Genomic DNA, 25,194 nt, shown 5'->3' with positions numbered 1-25,194 from the left:
AGTGGATGACCTCTGATTTTGTTCCACAGGTGGTACTGCCTTGGGTATTCCCATGATCACCCTGGGATGAGAGTGGTCTTGGTAGTGCTGTCTTTAATTTTCTCTTTCTCTGACCACTTGTAGCTATTAAATAACAGCAATAGCAACCCACTAATTGCCAGGTGATTATTCTATTATTTTTGACAATGTCCTGGGGCATAAAAATGCTCTACAGACCTATCCAACCAAATTTAGTCTCTTTTGAAGGGAAAGTCTGTGAGGTCTGTGTTTGAGATCTGTTCTTTCCCCAGAAGGTCTCTTTTCCCAGTTCTCTCTAGCACATCAGCCTGCCTTCTATTTGTCCTGTATCTCCCATGACTCTAACAATCTTCTCCCACTTGCTTTTCACCCGCATCACCTTAAGGTTATGTTTGAGATGGCTGTTGGCTTAAACTTCTCCACTCTCTGTTGCAAATGAGGTCAGTTGGGAGAAGACCTGGAGCTCTCCGTTTTAGTTTGCTTCTACCCCCAGGCAAAATCTCTGAGCCTTGGCTGTGGGGCTGGAGTTAGGGACAATGGTGTACTTGCTGCGTTGCACCCTCCCCCCAATTCAGCAACTGAACACTCAGTGAATGGGATGAGTAGCCTCAGGCCTCAGTTTGCCTCTCCCAGCATGGAACCTTTGCCTTATAAGCTGGGGCAAGGGATACTGGGGCCCTAGGATTCTCAGTAGTGTTGCACCTATGGTAGAGCCTCTGTTTCATGAGTAGGAGGTAGGCAGAAGAAGGAGTTCCCCCTGCTTGGCCACACTCACCCAGAACTTAGCTTCAGCAACAGGTAGCTTGGGACAGGATAAGAAATGTCCTGTGATGACAGTCCTTCAACTGGGAGCTGGGGGCCCTGTGTTCTTGGTTGCACCAGTTTGGAAGGCAATTTCATCTTACTGAACTGGGAAGGGAGAGGGACAGAGTGGGTCTTGTTCAAATACCATAGACTCAACGTTCTTATTGAGTTTTAGTAGATTTTCTTGAATAAACATTTCTTCATTTGCTGAATGCACTTAGGAACATTTCCAGAGACTTTAAATAGTTGTTGTAAAATAATTTTCATCAAAAAATAATTAAATTAAATTAAATTAAATTAAATAATTTGTAGCAGTTTCACTGGGGAGTGGGTCTGTGGAGTTCCTCATGCTATCATGCTGGAAGTGGACTGTCTTTCAGAACTTTGATGTTTTATTTTAGGGAGTGACTCTTTCATACTTATAGATTCCACAGAATAACATAACTAACTTCAATGTGCATATAAATCACCCGGGGGAACTTGTTAAAAATGCAGATTCCTAGGGCCTCATCCTCCAGAAATTATGATTGTCTATGACTAGGGTGGGAGCCAAAAGAAATATGTATTTTTAGCAAGCTCACCACATGATTCTTCTTTATTTAAGATTAATTTATTTATTTGAGAGAGAGAGAGAGAGAGAGAGAGCTTGTACAATTTGGGGGAGGGGCAGAGGGAGAGGGAGAGAGAATCCTCAAGCAAACTCCTCACAGAGCACAAAGCCCCATGTGGGGCTCAATCACAGGACCCTGAGATCATGACCTGAGCCAAAATCAAGAGTTGGATTCCCAGCCAACTGAGCCACCCAGGGATCCTCACTATGTGATTCTTCGAAAAAAGTTATACTATAAAAACAAACGCACACCAGATAAAATAGATCTCTTTTTCTTCCTTCTCCTCCTCCCTTCCTCCTCCTCCCCCTCCTCTTCCTCCTCCTCCTCCTCCTTCTTCTTCTCTTTTTCTTCTTTACACAGGTTCTATGTCTACTAAGGGGGTTTGCAGCTATGGCAGGATCAAACATTAGCTATTTAAATGTCACAATAGTGTGTACGTGTGTGAGTGTGTGTGTGTTTACAGTGAAATCTAGAAACATCGTCATTATAAAAAGTGATCCCTGTTTGGGGTTGGGAAAGTGCTACAGAATCATGGTTTGGGGATGTGACAAGCATAAAGATGACAGATGACCCCAGAGCAAGGCTTCTCAAATTGGGATCAGGAGACCTGCCTCAAGATCTTTATTTCTCTTGCACCAGATTTGACTTTTCCTTGGTGCTACCATTTGTAATTTTCCTTCAAAACAAAAAGAAAGAACACCATAGGCTTTGCTGCAATTGGTCTGATTTACACACAAACAAATGGCAATACGTGCCTCTGGTGAACAAATTAATTGGATTAAAGCAGCTATCAAACATGCAAGAGCATAAAGGCTTCCTACCACCCAGCTGCACCTGGTTATCACTAATGTGAATCCTCACAATCATAATAATAGAAAATGAACATCATTTCATATTTTAAAACTCTAGACAGAAGCCATTAGCAATTTATTTCCCAAAGAACTGGCTAATTAAAATTGTAAATAAGGCTGCATTACATTTGGATTTACTCCTGTGAGTGCCTTTTTCATGAAGAAATAGAACACGGATGGCTACATGATTGTTTTATTGCATATTACAGCTCAACCCTACTTCCATCTGTCCACATTCCCATCAGAGAAGGCCACATTCAGAGGAAAGAGAATTTGTGAGAAAGTATTCCACAACAGGCAGAATTAAGCAAGAGAAGGGCCTCAGAGAGCTCAAGAAATGTGGCTTTCTGAGGAACTGCAAGAAGCCTGAGAATATTTTCCTACTAGGTTTAGTAGGTAAGATGATATTATTATTATTATTATCATTATCATTGTTGTTGTTATTTTGAAGATCAAAAAACTAGAATTCCCCAGTGGGAATCATAAAAAACAAAACAAAACAAAAGATGTTATGGCAAAAATTCAAAGATCAACCAATTTTAAACTTTTTCTTTCAGAGTTGCTCATGTACTTTACTCAATAGGGTATCACTCCCACACTCTTGGTGTATTAATAATTGATGGCCTTTATTGGTACCAATTCATTGATGGAACTTAGGAAATTTCTGGCTTTTCTCCCATGATTTCATGATATGCAATTATTTCTCAGTAGTGGTCACCTCAGCTGGAGTTGAGTCTTTAACCAGCATATAACATTAGCCACCGGAAAACAAAACTTAAAAGCCAGATAAATTATAAGTTGATTAATTTTATTTATAAAACAATATACCAGGGACTTTTTAAATTTTAAGTTCTTTGATCCATCATAGAGTTAATTCACAGACCATTAATTACTATCAATAAAAATAACAATGAGCTTTAAGTCAGGGTTGACTGTCAATTAAAAAATGTACCTGACTCCCCCATTTAAATTGAGTTCCTTTTATTATACTCTATCATAGCATACCTTACTCTTCCAACATAACACTTATTGGTTTGTAATTATATATTTATCTGTGAGATTATTTATTAAACATCTGTCCCTCCACCGGAATCTCTTTTGTTCACTACCATATGCCCATATCCAGCACAATATCTGATCCTTAACTGTTTGCGGAATGAATGTATGAAGAAACCACGAAGTTTAGGATCTTAAACTGGAGAGGCTGATTGACAGGCTTTAGGATATTCTTGAATTCCCTGAAATTATCTAAAACAAAATGTGTTCATATACATATTACTCCAGGGAGAGGACCCACAAGCTTCATTAGACTTCGAGGGAGTCTGTGACCTTCCCAAAAGGTATGGAATCACTGGCCTATTTCAGCAATAAATATCAAAAGAACTTACCTATAACCCGAAACAAAGCACGCTACATGTACCTTTACATGGGCAGCTTTGTGGGTGTATGTATAGGTGGGTGTATGATTTCCAAGAACAGAAACAGAGATGCCTCCGTGAATTTACAGAACAATCCACATTCCCACGTCCCCTGAGTAGTGGATCATTCTGTAGTCACTGGGCTCCACCGGTAGCTGCTTGGATTCATCTGTTTCTTGGCAGCAACATCCATCACTCAGGCCAGAGAAAAGGAGTCTGTAATTCCCTCCTTTCACCTGTTTGGGATGCTGACATCCCTTTTTGTGGAAGTTGCTTTTAATAACAAACCTGTAAACCTACTGGTTAACAAAGGCACAGAGCCATGTTTATAAGGCACTGGTGCCCAGCCATTTGATCAAACAACCCTGGGATTTCCCCTGCCTTGCCCTCCAGCCAGAGCAGAGAGCCAGCCTAATCAGTCCAAGGAAGCCTCTGTGAGAGGCGAGCCTTCACAGTCGGCCATGGGAGACTACCAGATGCGCTGAACATGCTAATTGGCTGTTGTATATTAAATCTCTTCTCTCTCTCCCAGCTCCACAAGATGTTTCCCTTCAGTAAATTCCCTCCCTTATTTTTTTGTCCTGAAAATGGAGACTTCAAAAGTAAATTTGTCAGGACAAAGGTTTTTGTTGTGCCATTAACTCTCAGTGATCCATATTAACAGAGAGGAGCAGCGGTGCAGATAATTCGAAGCCAACGGCTCTATTTAGCTTTGTAGTTCATTGTTTTGAGGGGCTTGGTGGCAGACTTACCTCCCTAATTATGTTTGTCTTTGCTTCTTATTAAAATGAGTTTGTCTGCCTTAGGGCCAAGCAGTTGGGTGACATGAAGATTCTGACACAGAATTTGTCAAATTCACCAGGGGAAGTCCACAAGGTACCCAGATAATCAAACCTGACTAGATTTTAGTTCACATTCTTAATCACCTGCAATCAATTGCTTTGCTCCTCTGCAACTAAAGCGAGCCAGGGATGAGACGTAATTATAGGAGACTAGTTGGAAATGAGTCTTTACGTGTAGATGAAGACACAAGTCTGTTGTAGGCAAAAATTGATAACAAACTCCATGTTGATGTTTCCCTGCCTGGTCCCACAACCTTCTATTCTGAGGCCCCAGTTATCTTTCTATGCTAATTTTCGTGATGATTGTCTCTACCTTCCATCCTGCTACGGTTCCCTGGGCTAGTCATCAGGGTTATTCACAGACACCCCATTTTCTCCTCCCCAACACATGGTAGGACCATATATCTTCATCCAGCAAGTTTGATGAGGCTGTATGCCTGGTGTTGGCTAATGAGGTGTGAGTGAACGTGCCATGTGTCACTTCTAAGCAGAAGCTTCAGAGCCAGCATGTATGGGACAACCAGCAACATCTAAGGCAGTGGCTGCTCGGTCAGCCTGAGGCCCAGGTGCCTGCGATGAGCACAGCATCTACCAGCCAGTGATGGGCATGTGATAGGCCCAAGAAATAAACCCCTGCTGCTTTAAACCACTGACATATTAGGCTTCTCAGTTAACTCAGCGTATCTCTATCACTGCACATATCAAGCTGTACCATGATTCAGTTATTTCCCCAACTGAACAACTTAAGGACAAAATTGTTTCTTCTTCAGTACATGAAGTCTAGTACATAGTGTATTTAGAACAACCTGGTAGAAAATAAAATTCTCTTACTTTTTGGACTCTGTGATCCTCCATGTTTCTGTTTTTCTAACACTTGCCCCCCCTCTCAGCATCACTGGCTGAAATAAGAAGGTGTCTTTGGTGTTCAGATATATGCGGGATGGTGGAGCTAATCTTTTGAATAAGGAGCACAAGTAGGAAGAGTGAGCAGAAGAACAGAGCGAGGTAAGTTGAGGCATCATTAGACCACAGGCATTTTGAATACAGTGGGTTCAAAGGGTAGTAGACAAGATTTTGAAAAAAAGTCTTGAGGGGACCACATGGAAAAACCAGCATCCCAAAGTGTGCGGCTTACAAGGGGTCACAGGTTTTATCTGGACGAGACCTCTACATCACCATCATCGTCATACCGACATTGACTGATAACCTACTATGTACCAGGCACAACTCCAACTGACTTTACAACTGACTCATTGGACCCTCACAACAACCTCAGAAGATAGCTATTATTTCCATTTTATGAATGAAGAAACTGAAGACCAGAGAAGTAAATTCCCTACGGCCACAGAGCTAGCAAATGCTCCTCTGTGAATTCAGCATCCGCTTGAACACTCTTCAACCTAACCCCCAGTGCATCTCATCTCCCCAAGCCACGTCCTATCTCTCCCTCTAACTGCACTCCCCTGGACGGTCCTGCCTCCTAGACTAACACAAATCAATTCTAGCCTTCTCTCTCCAAAACAGCCTTTCCAATATCTAAAGGCAGCAATTGTGTGTCCCTTAAGGCTCTCCTTCTCCAGTATAAACAGCCCTGATTCACTTAACTATTTCCAATGAAACATTTCCAATGAGCCTGGGGCCCTCACCATCCCAGCTCAGTGACTCACATATGCTAGGGACCGAAAGATGTTGGTTAAATCAGCAGAGTAGAACCGGTGACTTTCCCTTATCGTCCTATGCTGAGCAAATGCATTCCACAACCCCAGCACCTTTTTTCACCAAGTAAAGCAGAGTCCAGAGGCAGAAATGGGCCATAATCTGCTACAGGCACAGCTGGTTGGCCACACGTCATGCACACATTCCCATGGAGTGCTAAAGAGTCTGCATTTCCGAGTCCCTCCCTCTTACTCAGGTCTCAAGTCTGTTTCTACCTCTCCCTCCTTCTTCTCTTCCCCCCAGCCCCCCTCCCCCCACTGTCCTGCCTCCAGAGGCAGTGCTGAGAAGAGGCCCCCCCCACTCACCATGGAGTTCATGGCAAAGTGATTGTGCTGCGTCTGGAGGTCTAGGGCATGCTGGTAGCTCACACCGATCTCTGTATGGCTCTGGAGGAATAACTCCTTGTTGTGGCTTATCCAGTCAAACATCTAGAGAGGACAAGAGGGTACAGAGTAGTCAGAAGGGTCATGGGTCCAACAGTGCAAAACTTTCAGAGCTACTGGAAGGAAAATAGTCTTCCCGCTGCTGCCCAGTGAGAAACAGTCATCACTCTCAGAGAAGGGTGGCCCACAGCCCGGTTTCCCAGGAAAGCCCCTACTCTTAGCATAAGGCTGCATCATCAGCATCTGTGTTACCCTAGAGAGCCTAAGGGAAAAAGAGAAAATGATTAAGAGAATCAGAGAGATGGCAGAAGCAGCTGTTTTTATTATCCCTATCTGCTTCCCCTTCGTAAAAACGTTTAGAAAGCCTCAGAAGGGTCCCATGCTTGCTTCACAGACAGGTGCTGAGGGCACAACTTGGAGGCGTAATCCATTCCCTACTGCACTAGAAGAAGAGAGAAACCCTTGTTGGAAGCAATGGGCACCCTAACATGCCCTGTACTATATCACACCGCCCAACCACACACATTGCTGAATCTAGACTAAGCTTCCCAATTCCGTGGTTTCTGCTTAACCCCAGGAACCAGGAGGGAGGATTTTAAGGACAGGCTGAGTTCTGGCTGGCACGGTGGGCACTGAGGTATATTCCTCCCCTTAGCTTTGTACCCTGGGTTTTTTTGTTTGTTTGTTTAGGCTTCCATTTCTCTCCCAGGCAGCCCACACACATTAAGGGGAGCTGACCAGAACCCCAATTCCAAGGGAGGGATCACTCTAAGGGCTATCCAACCTCAGGACACCAGATCTAAGCCAATCAGTGTAGAACACTTCCCAGCCAATGGGATTGTCTCAGAAATAGGAATGCTATCTGAGTCGACAATAAAACACAGGGGAACGTTTGCCTGGAAGCTTCTGGGAAAACAGAACTCTACTTCTTAGATATAATTTCTCTCCCTCTGATACTGTCATTGTGATCCCAAGCCTCAAACTGTTGCAGGCATTCTGCTGGCAGCTTAAGGGTGAAGCCCATGAGCAGAGAAAGGGTGTAGCCAAAACAATGGCCAGAAACAGGCAGATCTCCGATTGAGCTCTGCCTGACCTCTGCCTTGTCTCTGGACTTCCCTAGTACCTGAGCCAAGAAATCCTCTTTATCATCCAGGTACGGTCAAGTGATATAACAAGGAAAGGTCTGAAACCTTTGGAAAAGAGGGCCCTTCTACTTGAACTGAAGCCCCAGAGTTGGGACGGCCTCGGCTGTAGAGTAGAGCATGGAGAAGCTGAGCGCAGGTGCAGGCTGAGGCGCTGCAAAGATTCAGTTATGGTCAACCAACATTTGCAGGACACTTACTATGTGCCAGGCACTGTCCAAGGCAATGGAAAAGCAAAAGTGACTAACGTGGTTCTTGAGCTTAAGTGGTTTAAAGACCAGCGTGGAAAGCAGACAAGGACCCAAATGTAATGTTAGAACAACTTGGCATAGGAGTTGAATAAAATCACAACTTGAAAAAAACATCTATCAAGATAAAGTCCCATATGTTCTACCAAGCTAGCACCCACCCTTAATAGGGTGGGGACAAGGAAGAGCAGAAAAGGCTTCCCAGAGGAGGTGTCTACCTGAGCTGAGCCCAGCTCAGGCAGGAATTAGCCACTTGGAGATGAGAGGGATGTGAGCTCCAGGCAATGTGGAGACCAGAGAAGTAGAACGTGGGTGCAGCCCGTGCGTGGAGGCCTCTGAAAGCATCCCAACCGGGCCTCTTAAGTCTGATGTGAGGAGAAGATGGGGCTGGAGAGGTAGCGGGGACAGCTGACCACAGAGTGCCCTGGAGGTAGGCTTTAGGAAACCTGGACTATATTCTGTGGGCAGCAAGTGGTGCGGAAGGTTTTAAGCCAAGCAGTGAAGTGTGATGTGAGCTTTGATCGCAGTGTGGGATGTGGACAGGAGGGGCAGAGAGAAGAGTTAGGAGGCTGTCGCAGTAATCCCGGTGAGGAAGGCAGTGAGAACCTGGAAGCCTGACTCAGGGGCATGACAGGGGAGTCTGCAAAGCGGGCAGGCTTGAGAGCTCCCAGGAAAGGGATGACGACAACTCACAATTGTTTGGGGAGGGAGGGCGAGGAAAGCTAAGGAAAAGCCAGGTGTCTGGCATGCACCCTGGGTCCTCGTAGGAAAGTTGCCACCACAGTTGCTACCTAAAGAGGCGGGTAAGAAGCTGGGATGGGAGGCAGGAGATAGTGAGTTCTGTTTTAGATGTGCCAAGTTTGAGAGGCTTACAAGAGTTTCAAGCAGAGGTGCACTGTGGGCAGTGAGATTGATGTGTCTGGAGGTCAGGAGAGAGACATCAAGGCTGTGACAACTTACACTTAAGTATAAACCCATCACCTTCTAAAGGCAAACATGAATGATTTGGAAGTGATTCTCACTTTTGAATTACCCACATCACTCCCAGCCACCTATCAGGATAATAAAGAAAGGATGAAATTATCACCCTTGACTTTCGCGTATCCGCGGATGTTTCCGGCTGGGGGCTCCTGCAGAGGCCGGGGCAACACCTGCTGTGTGCACTACCCTGGATCTCCAGCTGCATTCAGTCCCACAGGGACTCCCCTCCCCCCCAATCATTATTAAGGGCAAAAAAAGAAGACAAGTGCCCCAGGAGTGTAGAAGGATCTTATTCTGTAATTTTTTATCTTTAAAATTCTGTTTCTCAACCCCATTTTAAAATAATTTCTCATCTCTTTTCTTTATTGACAAAATAATCAATAAAGTTAATGAAAATCTGAAATGCCTGAGTCTGTGGAACTTGTGATGAAAAGCCCTCACTCCATATACTTTCTTGCATATCCCAGTGGCCGAGAAGTGACCTTCCCTGTATTTTCTGTCTCACAACTAGCTAGATATGCAGAACAGCAGTGGAGTTACAGCTAGCCCCAGAATGATGAGATGGCCTGGTGCCAGCTCTGGGCTGGGCTACAGAGCAGGAATTGCTGGACAGGGGCTGGTTGAGTGGGAAGTAAGAGAAGAGAGCTAAAGGACAGGCAAGAGGAGGGGGCACTGGAGGAACTGCACACCTATTTGAATGAGCTTCTCACACAACGGCAGAGCCCAGGCCATTCAGCCAGATTCTGCCTCCACCTTGGAGCATACCAGCAGCTCTCCAAGGGCCGGGGATTCTGGCAAAACCCACCGTGCTGAAGGCAGCACTCCATAGAGGTGACACATATCTCAGGAAGAAAGACAAAGACCTACTCTGGGGACCAGATGATCCCATGTAATATCAGCAACCAGAGTCTCTCCAAGGTGCCTATTTCCTAAGAGAGAGTCTCAAGTCTTCTCTGGGCCTGAGTCTACTGCTTACTGGTATAAGACTCACACCCTTGCAAGTCTGGCTGTCTTCAAGGGTCACAGTCATTTCTGTTGCATTCAGTGCATCTGGCTGTGGAGAGAATGGGTGTACATACGTGCACACGTGCATATGTGTGTGCACTCATGTGCGTGTGTGCACCGAGCACGATGAGGTCTAGGCTGGCTCCAGGCTTGGTTCTGTCACTAACTCCCTATGAGACTGTGGGCAAGTCTCATTTCTGGGTTTCTCCTCATTTGCAAGGGCTAAGTGGTTCCCAGAAAGGAGGTAAGCTCCTGGTTTAGATTCAAGCCCAATTTGGAAACTTATGAAATATATTTTTTTCATTCAGAATAAAATAGATTTAATGAGTCTCCTGGATCAGAAGGTATGTATATTCATTGCCGCAACTTACATTTCTAACTTCTGGAGAAAAGAATGACAATGAGAAAACTGGCATTATTTGATAGCCAGAGAAAGGTAATTTCTGGTCTCAGCCCTGACATTTGTCTGGTGCGTTAGAGGTCAAAATGTCTGTCGGTGCAAAAAGCATGTGTCTTGGCTCTTGGCACTGATGCAATAAAGAATTAGAGATGGGTGTCCAAAGTGAAAGCAGAAAACTGTTTTATTAAAGCAACAGTATTGGATGGTGCACTGGGTGTTATACGCAACTAATGAAGCATCGAACTTTGCATCGGAATCTGGGGATGTACTGTATGGTGACTAACATAATATAATAAAAAAATCATTAAAAAAAAAAAAAGCAACAGTACACCCTCTAGGGGAGAGCAGGCAAGGTTCTGCGAGGTGGAACCAGCCCATAGGTGGTTTTAGGATTGGATATTTAGTGGGTTTTTCTCCCCTGGGAGGAGTGGTGATGTACAGTGGGATGAACTCTAAGGGAGGCTGTTTCCAATCGTTTGGGGGACTTCTCTCACAGGCTGGGAGGGGAAGTTTTTGACCCTATAAGGTTTGTACCAGAACCTTCAAGGCAACCTTGAAGCCCCATTGTTGGGCTGTAACCGCAATGCAAATGTATTATAATGAGTCTAGGGGTTACCCTGGGGCAGAGGTGGAAGAGGAGAGCATGCTCTACACCCTGGCTCTTGATCTGTCAGTCCCTAGGTCTTGGAAGCCACAAGGTCAGGATGTCGTGCCCCCAGGTTTCTAATGTGTACCCTATTTATCATCGTCCTTGCCTCCAGTTCAGGTCTAACTGTCTACTCTATTACGCCCCCCTTAAGGACTTGGGAATCTGAAATCTTTCAGGTCAAGGGATGATGGTTCCTCAGGCGTTCCTTCCACTGATCAAATGTAGCTTCTACCTAACGTGTCCATTCAAACACTTCATTTCATTGCATCCATCAGGACTATTTTGGGAAACAGAGAAATGAAGCCCAGGGTCTAGAATTCTATTCAGTCCACCCAATGCACATTCACTGAGCGCCTGTTGAGTCAGGCTCTTGGGACACTGCCCTGCTTCCTGCACACAGCTGTGGGACCCCTTGTGCCTGGACTCCCCCGAGCAGTTACCCCCCCAGAAGGCAGCCACCAGGGCCTGTGAGGCTCCAGATGAGGTAACGTGCTATCCTTCACATAGGGCCATTCATTATTCATTCTGCTCCTCTCCCCTCACCCCTGCCCCACCAGGGCCTGGGGACAGCTGATTCAAACAGCTCCACTACTCTCGATAAAAACACTTCTGGAGTGAAATGAATGCATGAGCGAATTGGCCACAGGCTCTGGGGTTGCTAATCCCCACACAAGCTGGCCCTTTCTAAATTCCCTTCCAGCCAGGTCATCTAATGATTTGATCTATTTGAATTGGGCTCTCTGGAAGACACTTGAACTAGACTGACCCAAAGAGCTAAAGTAAAAAACAAAACAAATAAAAAAAACTAAAGAAAATATCTCCGCAGTAGTTTCAAACATTTTCATCTGTCTTTTCTTTTTTTTTGAGAAGCTACAAATGGTAGGTTCAAGAAAATGTAATATAACAACAAAATTCCTCCAAGAGGAAAGTTCATGTCTAAATAATGAAACTTTATCTCTTTGTTTAGAAACTAACATAGTTCTGTCTCATTAAGAAGATAGATGTTACATGTAAGCTACTTGGGTTTTAATTTTTTTTCTTTTTCATGTTTTGCTTTTAACTAAGTAATTTTTTTTAATGCTAGCTAAAATTCAGTGAAAATATAAAAATCTGGTTCTCAATACATAATAAATGATAAAAAGAATCTATTTAAATGCAAATTAGGAAAATAAACAGAAACCTTTCTCCCCTTTTCTTACAAAGATAGGGATGGCTAAAAGGTTATTATTGTTCTGTTCTGTTTTTAATGAAGCATAAACTATTTCATAGAGCAAAGAAATTAAATAAGGATCTTGGGCTTATTTTCCTTCATTTGCCAAATTTAGCAATGGCATCTGATTTAGAGTTTTAACTTTCAAACCACCTTGCCACCTACTGTTAGCATTTTATACTGTCTGCAATTATAGATTATATTGGTTTTAAAGCTGCTCGTACGCCACTTTGGTAAGTTGATTAAGAGGACAGAAGGCAACCAATGGATTTTCTTTCCCTAAATATGCACATTCCACTGTCACCTGTGTCTCCTTGATCCTGCTTGTACACGGGAGTGACCCAGCCATAAAAGCTTCTGCCGTAAACGGTGCTGACAACACCTTGCTGGTGAACCTTGCTCCATCTGGGTCATGCGGTGTGTGGTCAATTTAACAACAAGCTTTTATGTATGTTACAGTACAAAGAACAGAGCCTCCAAATCTTGCGTTCTAGTACAAATTCAGTTGTATAAACTTTGACAAGGTAGCTGATTGGTCTCAGCTTCCATTTCCTTATCTGCAAAATGCGATAACAATTTACACTATTTGGACCTTAGGGTAATAGTGACATTCAAATAGGATAACCGAGAGTTTTCAAAATCCATACAGTGAACATATTCTAATACATATATTTCCCTAATGTTTTCATTTAGAGCACAAAACAGATGAAAGGTATGGATTTAAAATTGCAGTAAGTTCACCTTACCGCAAAATCACTGTGGGCTGATAGGAATCACACCTGCAAAATTACTGTGGGCTAATAGGAATCACACCTGCACCTCATATACAAACACATTCCCAGCCACCCTCCCCAAGATGCATCCCCACAGCGACCACAGGGCGACGCACAGACACGGCCCAGAGACACCTGTGCATCCTCCCACCCCCTCCACCTTCACATACTCAGAGGGGTGCTGGGGGTGCCCTTGCCCACACAGGACACCCTCTCAGAGTTAGGCTTGAGGGCACCAGTGCCCTCCTGCCCTACCAGCATGGTCCGACCAGGACCTCACTCTCTCCTGCCTTGCTTCCAGACCCACCCTTCCCCATCCTCTCTCCCTTGCCCAGCTCTTTCACTATTAGACTCAGTCCCTTTGCCTCTTCACGGTTTTTCACTCAGGAGCGACTCCTATTAAAATGCATTACTCCTGCAGCCCTGGAATTAGTTTATTGTGGATACAGAAACAGCTCAGTGAGAAAGCAAGACCCTTTGTGAGCATGACCCAGGGGTGAGATCCGAACTGAGATGGCAGGGTAGCCCTGGTCAAGAGAGGTGGAAAGGGAGAGGGAATGAGAAGTGCGAGGGAAATGAAGACTTCACCTTAGGGTTCTGCAATCACATGAACTCTAACTGATGCTGTGGAATAAATTCTCATGCAAACAAGGCAACATGCAGACCCCAGGACCCTTAAGACCCTTCAACCCTGGTTTGCAATGATCCGCTCTCCTAGGATTGCAAGCTCTCCTAAAGGAAAAAAGGAGAAAAAGGAGAAAAAATAAAGGTCCCCAAGCATGGACCTAGTTTCTAGGTTCCTACAATTCCTCCCTGGAGAGAGTTCAACACCTTGCCTCATCTGTATCTGCAAGGCTCGCAGGTCATGGGCATTCAGGGCTCTGAGAGACCATCTTTACATCGGTAAGGGGCAGGCAGTTAGGACTTGTGCCTGATAGACTATAGGTGTCGATAAATATCTACTGAGGGAGAGGAGGTGCTCTGGGCTCGGCCTGATTTCCTGTAGGTCTCTGGCATGTTGGCTGGTATGCTTGTATATGTTGTATAGAAGACAAGCAATTTTTATCTTTCACCATAAATCCAGCTGCTCTAGGGAAGATGTCTCAGCCGTTACCTGGGAGACCCTATCACTGAATTAGCCAGGATGCCCAACAATTTCACTGACCAGGCTCTGTCTCTAACCCATAGACATGCTATCAATCCCCTAGCACATTTCTTAAACTTTCCATACTCTAAATTCCCAAATTCCCAAGTCTCAGATCTAGCATTCTAACATGTTGCTCACATCTAGAAGAGTCCAGTTTCTCTATCAAAATCCCACTGCGAGCAAGGAGTGAACAAAAACTCTTTCCCTTTCTGCATGACAATCTGACCTTCATTTAATATCCCCATTCTGTTTCCCTGGAAACAGGGAAAGACAGTATATGACCACATGTAACTAAATCATGTTGCCTACGGTAAGAACACCCACCATGACTGGTAAACTCTTTCTGGTCTGGAAGGACGATGAATGAACTTGGAATACCTGATGGGGACACCATACCTTGGGCTTCCCTGAGTTGGATAACTCCTGTAACTGGCACGTCCATTGCAGGGGTCCTGGAAGCTGTGCCAATGAAGTTGTTTCAAGAGATACTGGCTCCCGTGGGGCGTGGAGTTTTTAAGCCGGGTCAGCTTCTGCAGCTGCCCACTGCAGCTCTTGTCTCCTTGCACCTGAGCCGGACTTTTGCCAAGACTGTCCTGTTGGTAAGCCACGGCTCCTATAGTATATTGTCCTGAGTAGATGAGTGCGAAATGTCGCCCGCAGGGGTGGTCCTGCAGTCAGAGTGTGTGGTGGAGTCTAAGGGGGCTCCCTGTAGGTGTTGCCTCTGTATTTCAGAGCCAAACTATATGAACAACAGTACTATGCCTCTTCTTGTCTTACTTTTCTCCATCTTCTTCTCTCATTCTCAATTTCTCTCAGTGACAGAGCAATGAGAGTGGTAACAGCAACAGTGATAGCCACTAACATTTGTTGAAGGCTCGCTATGTGCTAGGCACTATGCTCACTCATTTAATCCTCTTAAAATCATAATTATCTCCCAGATATTAACCCCCAATATTATCATTTCCATTTTACAGTCTGGGCTCAGAGAGGTTAACTCATTTTGCCAAAGCCACACAGCTGATGCGTGGCAGAGCTGAGATTCAAACTCAGGAGGCCGGGTTCCAGTGCTGATGCTCTTAACCCTGTTGCTCCACCTTCCAGTGTGCTCAGAGCTTCCCTCCGGCTCTTTCCTGTCACCATCACACTGCTAGAAGTACATTCTGCCTCTGCTGCCTTTTTTTTCCCTCCATCCACTTCCTCCCTAACTCCTTGTAACAGGCACTACCTTTACTACTTCCGTAAGTCTGCACCCATGGGGAAAACCAGCCATTTCCGCCCTTCTGAGTTCCTCCTTCTGCCACTCCTTCCCTTTGGTCTCTCATCACAACCCAACATGGACCTTCCTGAAACTCCCTTTCTCTGGCCCCTGCACCAGGTCATTTTCAGGGGCAGGCCACAGGGCTGCAGACATGCCTTGCTTCCCCTTCTGCTGTCACACGCCTCCACCCCCACGGAATTCTCCCCAGAGTGCCAGGGCATCCACACTCACACTCTTCCCTGACATCTCACGTCTCCGCACAACAAAAACAATAGAAACACTCTCGCTTCGAAAGCTGACCAGTTGTCCAATCCTACACTGATCTATCCAAACTTGCCTCCCTCTCCTCTCGCTGCCTCTTCACAACCTCCTTTCATGTGCCTCACACCTTTACTGCGATGGTCTCACGACTTACCCCTCAGCCCTCTGCCTTTCATTCACCAGGCTCTGTCCACCTGAAGATCCATCCAGGCTCACAGCTTCAACAACATGAGTAGTGTTCCCCATTTCCTACGCCAAGCTGCACTTGAGGTACTGCACCAAGTACTTGAGTGGATGACCTCATGTATTCCTTATAATAAGGCTAAGAGAAAGTATCGTTACGCCATCTTAAACATGCCCAAAAGTCAGTACGAAGAGTTGAAGCAAACTGCCAAAGATCCCACAGCCTGTACATGATGGGGATGAGTTTAGAATCCAGTGTCCATCTGAACCGAAATCCCATACAATTTCCTCTGTTCCAGGGTTCCCTCTACACACAACTTCCCAGGTAACTGACAATACTAAGTGTGTGCCGGGCTCTGCACCACGGGCCCCATAGCATCGTCTCTGTATTCAGCCCTGGGAGCTAGTGGATGCCATCAGCACCACCTTTTTGTAGTTACGGAAACAGATCAACAACTTGGCCAGAGTCACATAATGCAAACTCAAATGGCATACTGAAGACTCAAATCTAGGTCTGCCCGACTCCTAAGTCCATGCTTTTAAGCCACTATCAATTTCTCTCCCAAATATACACTCATATTTCAGACTATTCCTAGCGACTCAGCTCAATCTGAATATTCCCTTGTTTGTTCTACAGCATCTCCCACTACTGTGCCTTTTCTATGGAAACTTTTACCCTCTTCTGACTTCCCACATCTTCACCCCATTCCCCAGATCCCATTCATTCTTTCTTCCCTCTGATAACTCTGAAATATGCCCTTTATTTTCCACTCCTCCTGCTACTCAGCCCCCAGCTCCTCCTGCCTGTATTACTGCAATCACTTCCATACTGGTCTCCCCAGACTCCAGTTTCTCCCTTATACCAACACTATCTGCCCCCATTGGATTCCCTGCTCCAATATACTGCTTTCACCGTGTCATTCCCCCAGGCAAAGCACGCATGCGCGTGCACACACACAGTTATCACTGCTGTCATCTACAATGCAAACAAAATCCAGTCTTCTTGTCCTGGCATTCAAGGCACTCCCTCCCTCCTCAATGGGTCCAAATCTGCCTTTCCCTATTATTTCATACCACTGTCCTACACCAAGCAGGCTTTCCGGCCATATGCTATTCACTGCCACGCAAATACATCACCCCATGCTCATTGCCACCCCAATATTTGTGCTCACATCTTTCCCCCTATGAAATGCTCCACACCCAAATATCCAAATTATTCCCATCTTCCAAAATTCAATTAAAGTGTCATCTCCTCATAATGCCTTCTTTGACCAACTAAGCCCATACTGATTTCATTTTCCTCCAAACTCACTGCTCCAGTGTCTACCACAGGAGTTCACAAACCTAGCCTTCATTCAGAACTATCTGAAATGTTTTTGTAAAAAACAGCTTCCTATGCTTTACTCTTAAGATTCTGACTTAGTGGGAGCTCTCTAGGTGATTCTGATGCACCTGCATTTTTTATTTAAATGGTTCATGTGGAGACTTAATGCCTATCCACCATAGGGTAGCTGGTATCAGACTTAACCCTACCATCTATAAACTATTTGAAAGCACAGGTCAATAACCAACATAGACCAATCATCCGTGAAGGAAGAGAAGCACACAATATAAGCCCTCTTTGGAGCAGAGAAATAGGAGCTGAGCAGAGAGCAGCAGTCTTGATGGGTATATATATAAAAAAAAAAAAACACCAGAGTTTAGCGTTCAGGGCTGGTAAGGTGGTTAGAATTTCAGCAATAGGATATTAGGGAAGAGGGAGCTAAGAGAGGGAGACCTAAAAATCTTCATTAAAATTTCCTTCAGGCCTTTGGCAAAATCCTAAGCTGTGTACATGCAAGGAGACTCCAGAAAGTCTAGGAGAGAATGGCTGTGGGAAGTGGAGGATACTGAGAGCTGAACAGAAATTTTAGGTTACACAGTGCCGGGGAAATATTGGGAGCTCCAATACAAACAGTGCGAAGAGATTTTGGTGAGCACTCTGGGCACTGAGTTGGGTCCCCAGAAAGACCAGGATATAGGAGAAAGAACCACATCCTAAGAGTAAGGGCTATACCCTAGGATTAATGAAAAGATGGAAGTAGATCTGTCATAGCAAAGCCTAAATCAGGGCTCAATAGGATCAAGATCTGCTAGTAATTTAACTGTATTCCAGAGCAAAACTTAAAGTCTGGAAGAAGGTAACCTAATCTGGAGTCTCTACAATGCATCATCTGCAATTTCCAGTAAACAACTTATCAGCCATATGAAGATGCAGAGAAAAGTGATTGATAACCAAAAAACAAAAGTCAATAAAAACAGACCCAGAGATGACCAGGCTATGAATTAGCAGGTAACACTATTATTTTTTTTAAAGACTTTATTTATTTGACAGAGAGAGAGGCAGCGAGCGAGAGAACACAAGCAGGGGGAGAGGGAGAAGAAGGCTCTTCCCTGAGCAGGGAGCCCAATGCGGGGCTTGATCTCAGAATGCCAGGATCACAACTGAGCCGAAGGCAGACACTTAACGACTGAGCCACCCAGGTGCCAGGTAACACTTTCAAGATAATAATGAGTAATATCTTAAAGAGAATAGGAGGGAATGGGACAAAATGAATTAAAACATGGAACACTGAAAGAGAGTCCAGTTTTCTGTTTCTTCTAGCCAAAAGCATCCAGATATAGTCACATGCTTATGTTGCTAAGTACAATATTTTACTCACTTAGTGAGTACCCACTGTATTCCAGACATTGGATGAGAGACTAATGATAAAAGATCAAGTCAGAGTCCAGTGAAGAAGAGAAATGTAATCAATAGTCTGTCAATTTTAAGTGTGAAAAGCACTATGAAAAGTGTCTACCATGGGCTGACCACAGAGGAGCACGTGATCCCACTTGGCAGAGGGAGAGGTACAGAAAAGCATGAACGGCTTCCAGAAGGTGGCAACAGCTGAGCAACACTTGAAAGACAACAGGATTTGGTCAGGTGAAGATGTAGATGGGAAGAGCATCTTAATGAGACGACAGAACTTGAGTAGAGGCCCTGAGGCTTTAAACATGGATCAGAGAGGAGGTACACAGAGCTCTAGGGCAGGAAGTAAGAGGTACCCAGAAAGGATGATAAAAGAGAAGGGAGGGGCCGGGTCACAAAGGAGCAAAGACTGAAAGGCAGAGGAACTGCTCTTTGTTTAGTTTGCAGTGGAGAACCACTAAAGGGCAGTAATATGGTCAGATTTGTTTTTAACCCTGACTGGGTGTCTATACTGAGGTCCCCAGATAGACAGTGATTTACCTCATTGCAAAGAGGAGTCCAAGCCAGCCCTGATCTCACAGAACAAAACCAACTAGCACATTACAGACTTCTCACCAACTGTGGGTTCTCCGTGTCCACCCCCTCCTTTTTTCCCCCTTACACTCCTTGTTCTTATAAACCCTTCAGTGTCTGGGTCAAAGAAGATAAACATAAAGGAGGAAATAAAGAACAGATGATAAGTGCCCAGCACAGTGCAAACACATAATAGATGCTGAATGCATGCTAATCCCTCTCTACTTCCCCTGGGCTTAGACAGGATAAGCTGGCAGTCACAAAAAGTAGTTGCTTTCTGATTAGAGAAACCCAGGCTGCAAAACTTCATGCTCAGATCACACACTGCCCTTGAGAATGAGCTTTGGCTCAGCTCTGCCTGGAGAAGCACAGACTCCTGTTAGGCCCTAAAAGGCCACTGTCCTCACTCTTGCCTTCCTCATGCTAAATGAGGGGATGAAAAGTCTCACCAAGTCCGCTATTAACATAAATGTTTTCAGACTTTAAATAAGGGTTGTTTTTTTTTGTTTTTTTGTGGTTTTTTTTGTATGTTTCTTTTCCAGTCTGTTTGCCTGGATGAACCAAGTTCCCTGCAGCACTGGCAATAGACATAGTACCCTCCCTGTGGGGAAGACATGGTCATCCAGGAGCCAGCAAGTCAAGCAGACGAGAAACAGGACCAACCAAGACGGGAGTCAGCCCAGGCAGCCCTGGGATATTGACTCTGAGTGGCCAAATTCCTTCCATCTGAACCACAGATGCTGATAAAATATTCTCAGCAATGGAGTGAGAAAATGTGCTTCGCTTACTTCCCAAAATGTGGAATTGAAGAGGTCAAACTCTATTTAATCCAAGCTGAGAAAATAGTGCCCAACTTTATCCCAGAGCTAAATTTAGGCATAAACTGAGATCTGGCCCTTGGCAAGTTAATTTAGATGAGCTAATGCTTGTTCCTGGCATACAGGATGCACTCAGTAAATGGTAACTATTATTGTTACTGCAAAAATGGAGCGTCTGCTGGATGTTCTCATCCAGTCCTCCCACGCATCCTAAAATCGGCTGTGCCAATCACTTGCACATCTGGGGAAAAAATTCCACATGGGCTAAGGCGGAGGTGGCCCTCCCTTCAGGGGTCTCTATCTGGCGGAAGGGGGCGGCTGCTGTGCTGAAGTGGCGTGGGCTAGGTGGGCTGGAGCTCCAACTGAGGAAGAAAGCTGGCACCCCGCCCCTCCCCTTTTCCCTTCTACCCTCTTCCAGCAGCTTCAGCAGTGGGGCCCCGGGGAGGCAAGGGGCGGCATGGGAGCCAGGCTCAGGCACATCCAGGAAGAGAGGCTTGGTCACGCTCCCTGCTCCCAGACCCCACCTAGCAGAGCACACCATGCAGGTACTGAGGAAGAACTTAGGGAATGAAGTGCACAATCACTCCTCAAAACCCTGCATTTCTTTAACAATCTTATTCAGAGGACTGCGGAGAATTCCTGTGTTCAGAGAGTGCCAGTGGTCCCTATGAGCAGGGCAGAAATGTAATAAAGAGACCACTCGTGGTCTAATGCTTTTAGTAGCCTTGACCCCCACTCCTCTCACGCTCCTGTGCCTTCAAAGAAATTTACATTTATATTTAATTTAGTCACCCATCCTTCTCCCAAAATGTTTTTGGGATTTCTTTCCACCCCTCCCACCCCCAATCCTACTGTCTTGATGTGAAGGCCTCGTTGTTCCCTTCTCTCCCTTTCCTCCCCAACATCTAATCGGTCACCTGGTGGCACTCTCCCCAGAGTTCGCCCCTCTCCTTTCCACTCCCACTGCCGCCTCATCTGCTCACACTTGGATTAGTCTAAAAGGACCAGAACCGGGAGCCCTGCCTCCCACTCTGTGCACTGCCAGATGAGAGGTGCTAAAGCCCCGTTTCTAGGGGAGGGCCCTGGAGCGGCGTCCCTTGAAACCACTCGGCGGTAGGTGGTGCTCTTGCGTCAGCTCGGAGCTCTGCCGGTTCTGCTCCATCAGGCGGCCCAGGGAGTGTGGACTGTGGCACAGTCCTCTCTTTATGTGGCACTGACTGTGTGCCTCTGGGGAACACCGAGGTATCTAAGACACCGTGCCTGACTTCCAGGAATGTGCAATATATTTGGGGAGACCTCTGAGTATAAAGCTACAATATGAGTTGGAATAGTCCAGTTTCAGGGGGACGGATAAGAGCTATAGGAAGATGTCCAGAGGAGAGAAGGACCACTCGAGAGGCAAGAGTGAGTGAAATAGTATTTGAGCAGACCTGCAGCTTGGGTAGGGTTCCAGTAGGCAGAGTGGAAGGGAGGTTGGTATAAACAAAGGCGTGAGAAGGTGGGGCTGTGCAAAGCATAGAGCAGGATGTCCTGAAGATGGGACCTGAATGGCCAAGTCCAGTCTCATTCCCCATTCTAGACCCTTCCAGTTTGCACCTCTTCCTGACACCTCAGGACAAGGGTCAGCTCCCTGGACAAGACAAGTACCAGTCTAAGGTGGGACCAGTCAGTCTGCTTGATCTGCACGGAGGAAACCAAACATCCCTTTTGTCTCTATGCCGAGAAAGAGCGTATCTTCTCTCACGACATCAGTAACCATCCTCATAGCAGGGCCTTTCTTGTCCTGGAAAAGGCTCTCTGAGAAGGGCTGGAGGTGAGCTGAAGAGTAAGATAGTAGAGTTTCTTGGTGAACATGGACTGGGGAACACGGGGAAGAGCCTTTCTGGGATTCTGGTGAAGACAGGTTTCCTCCAAGGGAATCAATGCTCCTTTGCATGTTTTACTGTGAGTTTTCTGACTCTCTAAGATAAGACCACAAAGCTTTGGCTCTGCTTGGGAATGACCTCAGGCAAAGCCATGGGACACAGGGATGGGACTTTGCCCATGAATATCTCTGACCTGGGCACACCTAACTCTGGATACCAGAAACCTGTCAACTCAGCACTTCCATACCAGAGAAGTCTCTCTATGCATACACGTGAGAAGACATCCTCTTATGCTCACATATGAGACAGAGCTTCACTCCATCTGACTGAGAGAACATAATTCCCTGGATGGGCAAATGCCTTGGAGTTTCAGACTGGCTAACCTGAACTACAAGAAGCAAGTGCACCTACACACATGAAATCTTTTTCTCACTTGCGCAAGTGGGATCAAGTGGGATCAAGGAATCAAGCTGCAGACCCCTCCCCATCCCTTTTTGTATTTAAAAAACTGGTCTCAGGAATGCCAGGTTGATGAGTTTAGAGCCCACATCAAGTGAAAGTATGCCAGAAGAAGTGAAGGGAGTTCATCTGAAGCAGGAAAGACTGGGAAGGTCCATGAGGACTGTCTCCAAGTCATCAGAGGGATGCCCTCCAGGAGAAGGAAGAAGCTAGTTCTGGGGGACCCTCGGGCAGACCTGGGACCACATGGTGCGAGCTCCAGGAAGACAGATTCTGGCCTGGTGGCAGGAAGCCTTTCTAACAAACGGGCGTGTAAGGATGAAATAGGCTGCTTTCCAAAGCTGTGGCTTCCTCGACCCAGGAAATACTCAGCAGAGTCTAGAGAATGTTTGTCAGTTAGGGAAGTCCTGAGGAAGGGATTGGACCCTCCGACTCAAAGATTTTAGCATTCTAAGATGCTCCTGGCAGGGCCTGAACTGATCACCAGATTCCAGCTTTCCTCGTGTCCCCTGGTTACTCAGGAAGTGGTGTGACGAGATTTCCGACCCCCTGCTCTAACTCCTGGTAATGCACAGGGCATGGACATCGCCCTCCTGCCCTCCTCCCCAGGGGACCTGAGCTACAGCCTCTGTGGAAAATGGCTGTTCCCACAATCCACCCTGTACTTGAAGGCTGCTATGCCTTCGCTCATGCTCTTTCTTCTTTAGACACCCCAGCTTCGGCTGAATATTTCCATCTAGGTTGTCTACATAACCATGATAGGTACCTGGACAGACTGTCTCTATGTGGCAGACTGTGTCTATGCGGCCAGCGCCACCTGCTCCAACGTGGTAGGGCCTGACTGTAGCTCATCTGCTAGTTGCCTGGCCCCAGCACAATCGCTGGCACTTGTTTAATTGGCTTATCTTCAGTCACCGTGTCTAAGATCTTGCCATCTGGGCCACATGCTTCCATCTCCCTTCCCTTCTACTGGCAGTAGATCTGGTATCTACTATGCACTGACCAGTTCCTTCTCAAGACCCCTTCCTGGTTTCTCCAGGCACCAGGTACCTACCTCCCCTACACACATTGCTGCTGCGTGCTGCTCATGGTCTGCTCCAGCGCCCTTGCTGTGGATGGGCGTGAGCTCTCTGCCCTCCCTCCCCAGGCCCCAGCAGGCCTCCCCATGCCTGTCTTCCACTCCTGATCCCATCTATGTATGTGGCCCACCTAGAGTCTACCTGCCGTCTGCTGGCCACCCACTGGACTCTGGGCATGTTAGAGGCTATATACATATTTTCTTTAATCCATACCCATCCTAAGGCATTTATTAAAATCTACATTTTACTGATAAAGAAATTGCTCACAGAGGGTAAACTGGACACTGAGAGCCATTCAGCTCACAAGGCGCTAGGCTGGGACTCAAATCCTGATCTCTGATTGCAAAGCCAGCGCTTTTTCTAGGAGCAGTTGCTGGATGTTCTGGCCTTTTCTCTTTCTGCCCTCCAGGGGAGGCCTGAATCACATGGAGCCCTCCCTTAGCTTCACCCAAAGAAGGAAGCAAGACCACAAAAGGGAAGAGAAACAACAGGTTCAGAGAGAATGGAAGCAAAAAGAGTGGGGTGAGTGCAGGCTGGAGGGGTGCAAGCGCATGGAGGAGAAAGGTCAAGAATGGGAAAGGAAGGAGAGGGATGCAGGGGAGTAAGGTAGAAGATGAAGGGAAGGAAGCAAGGTGCATCCTGCAAAGTAAAATTCCTTGAAAGAGGTCCCTCCTGTAGAGACTCAATTTGTTTTTCCACTTAATAACTTGTACCTGAATGTCTTTTTGTTCTTCAAAAAAGTATACTTAAGACATTCCCTCCAATTCCCCTACTGGGGCAGAGCTGACATGTCACCTTTCTTCTTGGGCCGCCACCCACTGTCTCCCCACTACACACTAGGCTCCCCCCAAACCCTAACTTCTGCCCAGGAAGCAACAGAGACCTGATATCTAACCGGGCTCGAACCACTAGAGTGGGCACTATTTCTGTGCCAGCCTTTTCTTACAAGGTATCAGGAGTCACATTGGTGCTGAGCCTGATTTTCCCTAAGCCTCCCTACATGATTCCTCCTATCCAGGGCTTACATGGGAGACAAGGTCCCCAGCACCTAGCAGAGGACCTGGCACATGGGAGACACTCAATGTCTGCTGACAAATGAGTGAATGAAGATTCTCAGTTACTTCACTGTGCCTCATACAATATCTGCCTCTGATCAGGACCTTCTCTTTCTAGCTCACTTAAATTGGTGCAAACGGAATCAGTGCGACAACCTGGATTCTGGAAACGTTGTTAACATAGTGTCCATATTCTCAGTTCTAAGGGGGGTCACTCTGGGGTCCACAGTTCTGTAGGGTCCATTCATAAGTAGAGGCCACGTATGTAGGCTAGTCACATGTGGCTGTCTGGTCTCACCCCTTGCAGCCCACGTGGGAGACCTGGGAGGGATCTAAGCACCCCCCACCCCCCGCCTAGAGTTCCTTCCAGTCCTGCCTCTGATCTGCTCTCCATACCCACAGGCCTCCTGGGGGCCCTGTGACCTCCATATACAGTGGGGCTGAAAACACAGGAGCGGGAGAAAAGATGGAAGGAGGAGAGAAACAGATTTGGGAGAGAACACTCACACGTGAAGCCTGCAGAACACTGTGACTTGGATTATTTTTGGAATCTAATGTTTCTAATGTTCAAGGGGAGGAAATGAGGAAAAGTAAGTAGAGATTCCCAGGACCAGCAGGCTGGAAATAATACAGGACACTGTGTCCTGTGTTGGGGCGGGATGCAGACACACTTCCTCGCCCTGAGCCCAGTTGCGGCGGGGGGGGGGGGGGGGG

The 25,194-nt window shown here is 46.2% G+C and overlaps 1 protein-coding gene across 19 annotated transcripts in view; it reads right to left on the bottom strand.

Moving 5' to 3' along the window:
• Positions 1 to 25,194, bottom strand: part of KALRN (kalirin RhoGEF kinase) — a 641,300-nt gene that overhangs the window by 388,654 nt on the left and 227,452 nt on the right. For all 19 annotated transcript variants that reach the window (XM_034659631.1, XM_034659642.1, XM_034659663.1 and 16 more), the window contains exon 6: positions 6,566 to 6,688. In XM_034659631.1, the coding sequence (XP_034515522.1) occupies positions 6,566 to 6,688 (123 nt within the window). The remainder of the gene's footprint in view (positions 1 to 6,565; positions 6,689 to 25,194) is intronic.

The sequence above is a fragment of the Ailuropoda melanoleuca genome, chromosome 1 (assembly GCF_002007445.2).
Source record: "Ailuropoda melanoleuca isolate Jingjing chromosome 1, ASM200744v2, whole genome shotgun sequence".
NCBI lineage: Eukaryota > Metazoa > Chordata > Mammalia > Carnivora > Ursidae > Ailuropoda > Ailuropoda melanoleuca.
Note: the sequence above shows the minus strand (reverse complement) of the source record. Positions and strands in the feature narration are given on the sequence as shown.